At 39.4% G+C, this 12,178-nt stretch overlaps 1 protein-coding gene across 1 annotated transcript in view; it reads right to left on the bottom strand.

The window, feature by feature from the left end:
- The window catches only part of smarca2 (SWI/SNF related, matrix associated, actin dependent regulator of chromatin, subfamily a, member 2), a gene marked incomplete in the record, with an annotated part of 51,607 nt that overhangs the window by 19,036 nt on the left and 20,393 nt on the right, over positions 1–12,178 (bottom strand). Inside the window, 8 exon segments of the mRNA XM_037680855.1 lie at positions 1,507–1,584; positions 3,136–3,363; positions 4,675–4,838; positions 5,432–5,598; positions 9,006–9,052; positions 9,435–9,521; positions 9,705–9,809; positions 11,085–11,198. Coding sequence (XP_037536783.1) covers positions 1,507–1,584; positions 3,136–3,363; positions 4,675–4,838; positions 5,432–5,598; positions 9,006–9,052; positions 9,435–9,521; positions 9,705–9,809; positions 11,085–11,198 — 990 coding nt within the window.

Below are 12,178 nucleotides of genomic sequence, written 5' to 3'. Positions count from 1 at the left end.
CTTGTGCTAGCATTCAGCTACTTCTGTCCTGTCTTGTGCTAGCATTCAGCCCTGTATGCTGCTTATGCAAAGTCTCCCCTGTTTATGCTAATGCTGCAAATGCCTGCTATGCAGTTTCTTGCTAGCATTTTGCTACTTTCGACTTTAAGCTACATTTTTCTTGCCATTTTATAACGTTTCACTACCTCTGGCTTTTAGCTAGTGTTTTTCTGCCAGCTTTTCGCCACTTCTGTCACCTAACATGTTTATTGCTGCTGCACTTTGTGGCTGTATCATGTATGTCAATACCTTACCGTCATAATTCAACTCATCTCAGTGTTAATCACTAATAACCTGTCACACAACCTGTGCAGTTACTGCTCTAACTGGATATATTCCAGGTGTGATGGGTTAAATGCAGAGACATATAGCACTTATTATTATGTTAGTTATGTGGAATATCTATCACGTACATTTAAGCTTATATTACTACCTGTGAAACACTCATTTATATTAACTCATCCTGCTTGCACTGTTATATTTCTACCATGCTGTTGTTTACCATATTTCTTTAGGACCTTGTAAATGTTATAGTTCTTTTCACTCTTGGCACTTTATTTTGTACTTTTATTGCATGCTTTGGCATTTCTTGTTTTTTATGGAGTCGAAACGGTTCGTCTCATCCTGAACATTTCATTGTATTCTTGACCTTGTGTTGATCTGCATATGACAAACAAACTTTCTCCAAGTTAGTTTCTCTTTTTGGTGTTTTTTGGATGCGTTTCTCTCCTTATCACTCTAAGCTACCTCTTTCTTGTTTTTATGCTAGTGTTTTGATCATTTTAGTGTTTACCTAGCTCCTTCATGTTTTTGTTGGCATATTGCTACTTATGCTTCTATGTTACTATTGGGTTTTTTGCTAGCATTTCACCATTACTGACTGAGCTTAACATTTTCCTGTATGTGTTAGCTCTAAGCTACTTCTGGCTCCAAGCTGTATTTTCCTGCTTTTTGTTAGCATGTTGCTACCTTTGCTTCTAAACTATCTAAACTAGCTTCTTCTTGCTTTTTGTTAGCTTTGCTAAAACTGGCACTAAGCCAGCTCTTTCATGCTTTTTGCTCGTATTTTACTGCTTCTGCCTCGATGTTAGCAGTTTCTTGCTTTTTTACAAACATTTCACTTCTGCTGGCTTTAAGCTAGCTTTTTCCTTCTTTTTCCTGACTTTATGCTTCTTCTGGATCTTAGCTAGCTTTTTGGTGCTTTTTGCTAGCGTTTCGCAACTTCTGACTAAACTAGCTTTTCAACAATTTTACATTTTCAGCTGTTTGTATTAAACAAGTAGTGGCAGTTCAGCAATGGACAAATTACAGCTCGAGTTCAACGTCTTCAGCAGCTTTTAGCAAAACATTCAATAATAAGTCTTGACACCACATTTTCACAGGAAATGTGATTTTTTTTTTTCCTAGCTTAATTTGTGCTCCTCTGAAACTGAAATGTCAGATGAGATAAGGATGTGCAGTTCTTACCATAAAGAGCTCAAACTCATCTTCATTGCGAGCTATCATCTGGTTAAGGGTCTCGTCGTCTGGTACCTCATCTTCCTCCTAAAATACAAGTTACAGGCGCGTCCTTAAATCACTTATAATCAAAGCAGAACTCTTTTTATTTGGTGGCTGAACTGCTGCAGATGAACTAAATTTTCTTGTATTAAAATATGAAAAATGAAAGAGGAAGTCGGTTTAGAAACCCACAAAGCTAACAAAACAAGAAGAATTAATTTGCACATCAAATCTTTACCCATGCTGAGTAATTTAATCAAAACTAAACACTGATGAATAAAACATTTATTCCAGAGGAAAATCATGTTTTTATGACCTTTCACATTCATGTTTTCAAATGGCCCTTTAGACCCAAGGCTCTTGTCTGACCACGAAAATTTGTATTTGAATAATAAACTAATTAAAACGTTCCAATCATCATATTTTACAGACCCAGATTTGACCTCGTTCTCTTTGCTGAAAGACGATTGGGAGGAACTCTCATTTGAACCCGAGCGGCGTTCTGTTGTTGGACTTCTGTGCTTGTCACAGTTTGTCCATCACGAACATAATGATCGAACATAAGGGTGTCCAGAAGTGCACGTGGTACCAGGACACCATCGGTCGTAGATCCATGATTGACTTTGTAGTCGTGTCATCTGATCTGCGGCCGTATGTTCTGGACACTCGGGTGAAGAGAGGAGCTGAGCTGTCAACTGAGCACCACCTGGCAGTGAGTGGCATCAGACGGCAGGAGAAGATGCTGGACAGACCGGGAACATCCAAACGTGTAGTGAGGGTTTGCTGGGAACGCCTGGCAGAAGAACCCTCATAAGGATCTTCAACTTCCACCTCTGACAGAGCTTCCACCACGTCCAAGAAGACGTGCAGGATATTATGTCAGAGTGGGCCACGTTCTGCTCCTGCAGTGTCGAGGCAGCTGCCTTGAGCTGTGGCTGCAAGGTTGTTGGTGCCTGTCATGGTGGACATACGTGATCTTAGTGGTGGACACCACGGGTTATGGAGGCTGTCCAGCTGAAGCAGGAGTCCTATCAGTACTTGGCTGTGCTCGGATGTGGTGAGGACCTGGATAGAAACCCTTGATTGTCTCAGAGGAGCTAAACATCAGGTGGCTGAGGGGGGGAAGCAGCTCTTTACCAACACTGTGTTCAGTAAGGGTGGGGTGCTGTTGACCTCAACCAGTGATGTCGTCGGGAGGTGGAAGGAATACTTCTCGGACCTTCTCAGTCCCACCGACACGTCTTCCATGGAGGAAGCTGAGTGGAGGGACTTGGGAGTTGGTCCGTCTATAACCAGGGCTGAGGTTCCTGAGGTGTCAAAAGTTCTGCTGCAGGACTTTGGGAGTGGATGAGATCGGCCCAGAGTTCCTCAAGGCTCTGGACGTTGCAGGGCCGTCTTGGTTGACACGTCTTTGCAACGTGATGTGGACACTGGGGGCTGCGCCACTGGGCCTCACCTGATAAGGTCTATTCAGGGGTGAAAGAGTCCGATCGATGGGTGGGTGGATGGATGTTCTTTGTGTTCTAAACTGAATGGAAGCTCAGTGTCTCAGTGTTCATGGTTTGAAGAGGAACATTTTACAGACTCAGACTTTACCTCATTTTGTTCTTCATGCTCCAAAATGGCCTGAAGGAAAACTCGGCGCTCGTGGCTTGAGGATTTCTGGTCAAACATTCCTGCCTGGATGACCTTCTGATCCACATTCAGTTTGTATTTGGCAGCTGCTAAGATCTTCTCCTCCACGCTGTTGACGGTGCAGAGGCGGAGCACACGGACTTCGTTCTGTTGCCCAATGCGGTGAGCCCGATCCTGGGCCTGAAGGTCCTGCAATCAGCCGGTGGAACAAAGATTTTAAAACGAGAAGGTCCAGAAACAAAGTTCAAAATAAACTTGTATAACATTCTGAATATAAAAAAACTACGAAACTTCCTGCAGGTAACTCTTTGGTCCTGAAGACCAAAACCTGACTGATCATCTAAAGATTGTCACAAGTACCAAAGTCCATCCAACATTTTCAGTCAGGTCATCTGGACTGTTTCTTTCTTTCGTTTTTGAGCCCAAATAAAAAAGAAACCGTCCAGATGACCTGACTGAAAATGTTGGATTGTCAGAAGTACTGCTACAAGCCGCTACGTTTCTCACACGCTTTGAACACGGCGACTTGCACAATGCTGCGGCTAATTTATACATAGATACATTTTTGATGGGCTAACAAGCTTCATGCTGCCAAAACATTTAGCCTCGTCACACCCGGGCGCTCACATAGCTGCACAAAACACGTCTCGTGTGGACACGACGAAGTATTTTCAGCCACTTGGCATACAGGTGCTGGTCATAAAATTAGAATATCGTGAAAAAGTTGATTTATTTCGGTAATTCCATTCAAAAAGTGAAATTTTTTATTATATTATTATATATTATATTCATTCATTGCACACATACTGATATATTTAAAATGTTTTTTTCTTTCATTCAGCCTTTATTTATCCAGGAAGTCTCATTGAGCCACGAGAACTCATTTTCAAGCGAGACCCGTTTAGGGAGCAGATGGGGGTTAAGTGCCTTGCTCATGGGGCCAGGGTGGGGCGAATGAGGGTGGGGGCAGGTGTGGGTGCTTCACCTACCCCACCCACATTTTTTATGTTGTCGGTACCAGGGCTTGAACCGGCAACCTTCCGATCACAGGCCCACCTTCTCTAGCCTCTGCGCCACCACTCCCCCTTTTAATCTTTTTTTAACCTTTTAATGTTGATGATTATAACTGACAACTAATGAAAAGCCCAAATTCAGTATCTCAGAAAAGTAGAACATTGTGAAAAGGTTCAATATTTTTGGACTCATGTTCAACATCACGTTCTTCTTTAGCTGCAGTAAGAAAAGTCTAAAGTTCTTCGTCGGTCTGTTCAATGAACAAGATGCAGTTCAAACGTTGTAATTTCTCAAACAATCCCATATTTTCAAATTCATTCATTCAACCTTTATTTATCCGGGTCAGTCTCAAGGACTCCTTTTCAACAGAGACCTGCTTGATCATGTTAAAAGAGCAATCTATAATTCTAACAACCTGAATATTCCTTATTTGTGCCGGACGACAGACGCAGCTCACGTGCGTGAGAACGAAGGTGCTGGACGTACCTGGTGAGGGTTCCAGTCGCTGTCGAAGATGACGACGGTGTCGGCAGCCTGCAGGTTGAGGCCGAGACCTCCAGCTCTGGTGCTGAGGAGGAAGATGAAGTACTGGGAGCCTTCCTCGTTAAATTTCTTCAGCAGCATTGCTCGATCCTCAGACTTGGTGGTTCCTGAAAAATCCAATCTTAACGTTTTAAACTTCACCATATTGTTAAAAAAAAAAAACATAAAACGAAAATATTCTCAGCAGTGCAACGTTTTCATTTAGTCTTAGATCCAATAAAAATGAATCAGTTAAACAAAGGAATTAATAATAAAATATTCGATCTTTGATAGTTATGTGCAGAAAACCAAATCTAAAATCAGAACTGCTCTTTTATTCTGGTCTCCTGAGAAAGTTGAGACTCATTTGAAGTGAAATGACTCAGTTTCTGGGACGGAGGGATGAAAGTCTGAACACGGGGATCAAAATCTAAACATCACTTTCATCCACTCCTCCTTTCTTTATGATCTGAAAGCAGTCAAAATCCTAAATGTGGAGAGCTGCTGATCAGGACCAGGTTCAAAGATTACAGGCAGGTCTGGATGAGTTTTTGATAAACATGCACCTGGAGATGACTTCAGGAGAAAAACACAATCACATCACAACCTAAATGTCTGTCAAACTTTCATTTAGCTTCTTTTGTGAGTAAAGGCCATCAAAGGAAGACGGACATGCGGGTCTGTAGTCTGAAGGCTCAAAGGTTCAGAGTCTGCTCCTTACCATCCAGACGTAAATACTGGAAGTTACGATAGCCGAAGTAGTCCTCCATGATGGTCATGAGCGTGGTCATTTGGCAGAAGAGCAGGACTCTGTGTCCGGTGGCCTGAAGCTTCGGTAAGATGCGATCAAGGAGCTCAAACTTCCCAGAAGCTCTGTACAGATCAGGCCTACGAAGAGAGGATTCATTTCAAAATGTCTGATCCATCTGAACATTTCCAGACACGCAGACCCCGTTTGTCTGTCTCACACCGCGATCATTGGTTGACTTTAAAAAAGGCTTAAAGACTTTTAATGTAAGCAAGGCTATTCTGCTTCCACATGATTTTATCACTGACTTTAGTTGATTTATCACTGATTTTGGTTGATTTATCACTGGTTTTAGTTGACTTTATCACTGATTTTAGTTTATTTCATCACTGATTTTAGTTGATTTCATCAATGATTTCAGTTGATTTTATCATTGATTTAATCACTGATTAGTTATTTCATCGCTGATTTCAGGTATTTTATCACTGATTTTAGTTGATTCTATCAGTGATTTCTGTTGATTTTTATCACTGATTTCATCACTGATAGTGGTTTATCAATGATTTCAGTTATTTTAATCACTGCTTTCTGTTGATTCTATCACTGATTTTAGTTGATTTTATCACAGATTTCAGTTGGTTTAATCACTGATTTTAGTTAATTTCATCTCTGATTTCAGTTAATTTCATCACTGATGTCAGTTGATTTCATCACAGATTTCAATTGGTTTCATCACTGATTTCAGTTGATTTAATCAGATTTCAGTTGATTTAATCGAGTGTTGTTGATTTCATCACATATTTTAGTATATTTTATCACTGATTACATCGCTGATTTCTGTAATTTTATCAGATTTTAGTTGATTTTATCAACAATTTCAGTTGACTTTATCACTGATTTTAGTTGATTTCATAACTGATTTTAGTTGATTTTTATCACTGATTTAATCACTGATTAGTTATTTCATCACTGATTTCAGTTATTTTAATCACTGATTTCTGTTGATTCTATCACTGATTTTAGTTGATTTTATCACAGATTTCAGTTGGTTTAATCACTGATGTCAGTTGATTTCATCACCGATTTCCATTGGTTTAATCACTGATTTCAGTTGGTCTCATCACTGATTTCAGTTGATTTAATCAGATTTCAGTTGATTTAATCACCGAGTGTTGTTGATTTCATCACATATTTTAGTCTTTTATCACTGATTTCATTGCTGATTTCAGTAATTTTATCAGCTTTTAGTTGATTTTATCAGATTTCAGTTGATTTTATCACTGATTTCAGTTGTTAAATCACAGATTTTAATTATTTCATCACTGATTATAGTTGATTTAATCACTGATTAGTTGATTTCAGCATTGATTTCAGTTTATTTTATCACTGATTTCAGTATTTTATCACGGATTCTAATTGATGTTTCACTGATTTCAGTTAATTTCATTATTGATTTCAGTTGGGCTAATCACTGATTTCAGTTTGTTTTTATCACTGATTTCAGTTGATTTCATCATTGATTTCAATTTGTTTCATAGCTGATTTCAGTTGATTTCTTAGCTGATTTCAGTTGATTTAATAGCTGATTTCAGTTTATTTCAATGCTGATTTCAGTTGATTTCATCACTGATTTTAGTTACTTCATCACTGATTTCAGTTAATTTTTATCAATGATACCAGTTGATTTCATCACATTTAAATTGGTGTCATCACTGATTTAGGGTGAATTCATCACTGATTTCAGTTGATTTAATCAAAGTGCGGTTGTTTTAATCACTGATTTCAGTATTTATCACTGATTTTGGTTGATTTCATAACTGATTTCAGTGGATTTCAGCACTGATTTCAGTAATTTTAATAACGAAATGTAATTGATTTCATCACTGATTTAGTTGATTTTTATAACTGATTTGAATATTTTATCACTGATTCTTATTGATTTTTATAACTGATTTCAGTTTGTTTAATCACTGATTTGATTAATTTAATCACTGATTTCAGTTAATTTCATCATTGATGTCAGTTGATTTCATCGCTGATTTTAACTTTTCTTCACTGATTTCAGTTGATTTCATCACTGAATTCAATTACTTATCACTGATTTCAGTTGATTTATCACTGATTTCAGTTTTTCATGACTGATGCCAGTTGATTTCATCACTGATTTAAATTGGTTTCATCACTGATTTCAGTTGATTTAATCACTGATTTGAGTCATTTTAATCAGTGTAGTTGATTTCATTACTGATTTTAGTTGATTTTATCACCGATTTCAGTTGGTTTAATCACTGATTTAGTTAATTTAATCACCTATTTCAGTTAATTTAATCACTGATGTCAGTTGATTTCATCACTGATTTCAATTGTTTCATCACTGATTTCAGTTTGGCTCATCACTGATTTCAGTTGGTTTTATCACTGATTTCATCACTGATTTCAGTTATTTCATCACTGATGTCAGTTGATTTAATCACAGAGTGTAGTTGATTTCATCACTGATTTTAGTTGATTTGATCACTGATTTTAGTTGCACTTTGTAGCACTGAGATTTTTGTTAATGAAATGTGCATTACAAATTAAATCCATTATTGCTATTATTATTCACACTGTAAACTTTAACTTAAACCGAGTTGATAAATTCTTGAGTGAGACGCTGGACTGAACGAGTTTTTCACAAAGAGCTGACAGAGAATTCAGAGCAATAACGAACAGAAATCAAGACTTTTTAAGGCCTAAAACTGAGATCCTGCAGAAAGCGTTTTGAAAACTTGCACAAACTGCAGCAGAAATACAAATCTGACAATTAAATTAAGCTCGACTCCACCAAACACCCCCAGCTGGCACACGGAGAGTGTTGGGAACCAGAACGTTTGGGTTCATACGATCATCATCATCATGTCAATATTCTAATTATTTTAAAATTATAGTTTTAAATAGCTCTGACATGTGGCTCGACTTTTCTGAGCCAACATGATGTTTGTGGATTTTAGTTCAGCTCAGCTTTTATGTAGAAATCCTGCTTTCATCAGCGTGTGAGACAGAACTAAAATTAATTATTTAACTTTAAACAGAAATATAAAGTGCCTTGAAGTGTTCCCACTTGTGGTTTTGGGTGATTAACCTGCGTAGAAACGAAGCAGTGGGTGGAAATACAGATATTCACACATTATGAACAAAATGTCAGCTGGCCTGCTTGAACACGGAGCCTTTAACCTTCAATTACAGCAAACATGTTTCTGCTCCGGTTTACACGCCAGCAGCACATATTCATTTATAATTAATCAAAAGCCACGAAGCTTCACATTAGACGTAAGTAGGGGCGGTTTTATTAATTAAAACACATTAAATAATGTAAAACTCGTCTCCAGAAAGGTTGAAGTTCTTGGCACACTTCTCATTACCAAACCTTCGGTTTATAAAAGTTTAAAAGATTATTTTATATTTGCACTTGAAGGGCTGGCAGTTGTGCTTTCCACAGCTGGATGATGACATTTTTCTGAAACAAAAGGTGAGTACAGAGGAGCAGCGTGCTTTACGTGTAACTCACCCGCTGATGATGCCGTTTGGATAACCCAAGTGTTCAGCAAACGATTCCTGAATCACAGAAAATTTATCAGCTCAACAAAAACTGATAAAATGTCCAACATTTGAATTTAAAAGCTTCTAAACAAAACTCTCGAGTTAACTTTTAACACAGAAAAATATGGTTTTACCTAAAATTATTGTTAATTTGATATTTATTTATTGTGCGACTTTTAATTTTTATTTTATTTCAGAACAAAACTGAGATGACAAAAATAAAAAGTGCTGAAACAACACGTTGTTCAAAGTGGCTGAAAATGGCTTTCAGCCATTCGATTATGCTCTGGTACCTCCAAATAGAGGAGGAGGAGGAGGAGACCATCTTCAGAGGTCGTTCGGTCATTAATAAACAAACTGATGTGAATAATCAATATTAATTATTAGTAATGAGCACCTCGATGTGCTGGAACATGTAGGGATGGTTGCAGATCTTCTTCAGCTGCATGATGGTGTTCATCAGAGTCTTTGCGCCTCCTTTACCCTGAAGATCACAGCACAAGTTTAAAAGCGGTTTCAAAGGAAAACTAACTTTCATCTCATGGAGGTTAAAAACTAAAGGTGGATGGGAGTAAATTCTAAAGGTACGATTCAACAGATCTGCTTTGATGTAAACAGCAGATGCGTTTCAGATCAGCACGATCTGAGCAGCTCAGATCACATTTACCTTCTTGTCTTTCTCCGAGCCGTCCGTGAGGAGGATTCCTTTCTGCATGTGACGGTACAGAACCTTCTGGATGGCAGACATGTCACACTTGATGACATATTCCACCTGTGGAGACAAAGTACGAGCGTCTTCCTGAAGGTGAACGTGTTTCTTATCGTGGGTTCAGTTTTTACTAACAGCATGAACATCAGCTCAGTACACCTCCTGTTATTTCATCCCATCATACACAACATGCCATTTTACCGGAGTCGGTGCGATTATTTTAAACTAATTTATTTATATCCATTTCAGTAAAAAGCACATTTTGAAAGAGAAGAGCATCTTATCCTCCCAGAACTGCACAGCGCTGACACGATGACCCCACCACTACTTTTAATCAACACCTGCAGCTGAGAACTTTCTTTAATCAGCAGGTATTTAAAAGCGACGGGCTTTAAATACCTGCTGAAGATGAAACGCCGTGTTTAAAGCTGTCAGAGGTAACGGCATTTAAAAATGAGTTGATGTTGGCTAGGCAGCATCTTCCCAACTGACTGTTTGAAGACAAATCACAGAAAGTCAAACAATCTGTTTTCTCCTCATTAGTTTCTGGTAAAACTAAAATCAACAACTCAAAGCTGCTGCGGTCGTACCTGTTCCACCAACACAGGAGGGAATTTAACGAGTTAATTAGAAACAAAATCATGGTGGGCTGTTTCAGAACTCCTGACTGGATTCAGGACAGGACCGTGAACTCTGCTGGTCTGAATGAATGACTTTAGCTCGTCAAACAAAGTGTTTATCCACTCAAATGTTTTTTCTGTGGTTTTATTTTAACAACAGGTTTCAAACCACATCTAAACAACATTAGTTTGACCTGAATGAAACGGCCCCCCATCAGGTACAGAAACGTGCTGAATGCTGGTAAAGTCTGAGGAAACAAGCCGTCCTGAAGTCCCCCCTCGCTGAGGGATTTAAACAGTGAACGTTTGTAGTTTGGGAGAAGTTCTTCTGGACTGAAACTGAACAGAGAATGCCAGGAGGTGGCCAACGGTGGCCCCGGCCCCCTAAGAACTTTAAACTTGGGCCACCTCAATCATTTGAGGAAGCTTTTTTAAGCCTAGACACAACCACATACAAAAAAGGAAGTTGGTCCGTTGCTTATTATTTCAAATTATCCAGCTCACAAGGTTCAATATGGTGGCAGCCATCTTGGATTTTGACATGTTTTAAAAAGGAACCTTTCTCACGCCCAGCTGTAGTCATGCACCAACATGGAAGTCGGTACATTTGTTTCTCAAGTCATCGTGCTCACAACTTTCAGACGGATGGACAAAGGGGATTTCCTAGTCCCCCTTTTGGCTCTGAGACGGGGGACAACAAAGTTGAGTTTAAACCCACCTTCTCTGGCAGCTGAGACTCCACTTCTTTCTTGAGTCTCCGCAGGAGGAAGGGGCGCAGCACCTTGTGCAAGCGCCGGATGATCAGGATGGTTTCCTCCTCGTTAAGGTCAACCTGAACAGACAGGAAAGAGTTTGTGAGTGTGATGTCTCAAAGACCGGACTGTTCTGCAGAACGAACATCTGTTCTTCCTCAGAGACTGGAGAATGAAAATTACTGTGGATGTGCCGGAGCTTTCAGAGGAACTAAAACCAGATTACTCTCAAATCAGTCCAATAGAAAACACTCGGAGAACAACGAGCCGATGTTTTTGTGTGTTCGTGCACGTTATCATTAAAATGTGACCTCCGTCAAGACTCCAGTGATCAGTATACAGTTCTGAGGCGACCCGCATGCGCAGAAGACGGGACATCAGACGCAGCACGCTGCGTTCAAAGAAGTAAATATGGATGCTACACGTTAGCATGTTAGCATGTGTGATTCTGAAGTTGTGTGATCAGAACAGACTAAATAATCTGACAGGATCGTTTGGTCCAGTGTTTACATTTAAACTTGGATCTTGAAGACTCCTCCGGTGCAGCGCTGCATTTCTGGAGCAGGAGCGACGTACTGAAGGCAAAAACAAACTTGAGTATCGATCCTACCACGTTAGCATCGATACGGTCTGACGCTAACGTTAGCATCGTCTTTTGTTGTAGATTCAGTCAGGAGGTGGGAAACTAAAAGAACAAAGATGCAGCAGCTGGACTTTTGTTCTGTAGCTGAAGACATGCAGAGGAGCTAGATTTAATCTGCATGATGTTGGTATCATCATCATCATCATCGTTACTTGGATCGATCTGCTTACCCCGACCTCACTGACTCAAAAATCGGAGGAAATATGAAGTGAGCGTTCAGAACGAGGTAGACTGAACAACTGATTCACTGATTCAGTACCACACACGACAAAGACCTGCGGCGGAGTTTAGACAAAAATCAAATAAAATCACATTTGTCATGTTCAGACTGTCATGAAAGAATCAGACACGGGTCGTGTCTGCCTGCAGCGTGGAGGTAGCCTCTGCTCCTGTTAGTAAAACATCTGGTGGAGGTAG

Source organism: Nematolebias whitei, chromosome 8, assembly GCF_014905685.2.
Source record: "Nematolebias whitei isolate Nwh7 chromosome 8, NemWhi1, whole genome shotgun sequence".
Classification (NCBI taxonomy): Eukaryota; Metazoa; Chordata; class Actinopteri; order Cyprinodontiformes; family Rivulidae; genus Nematolebias; species Nematolebias whitei.
The sequence above is the reverse complement of the archived record's forward strand: the minus strand, read 5'-3'. Positions and strand labels throughout refer to the sequence as shown.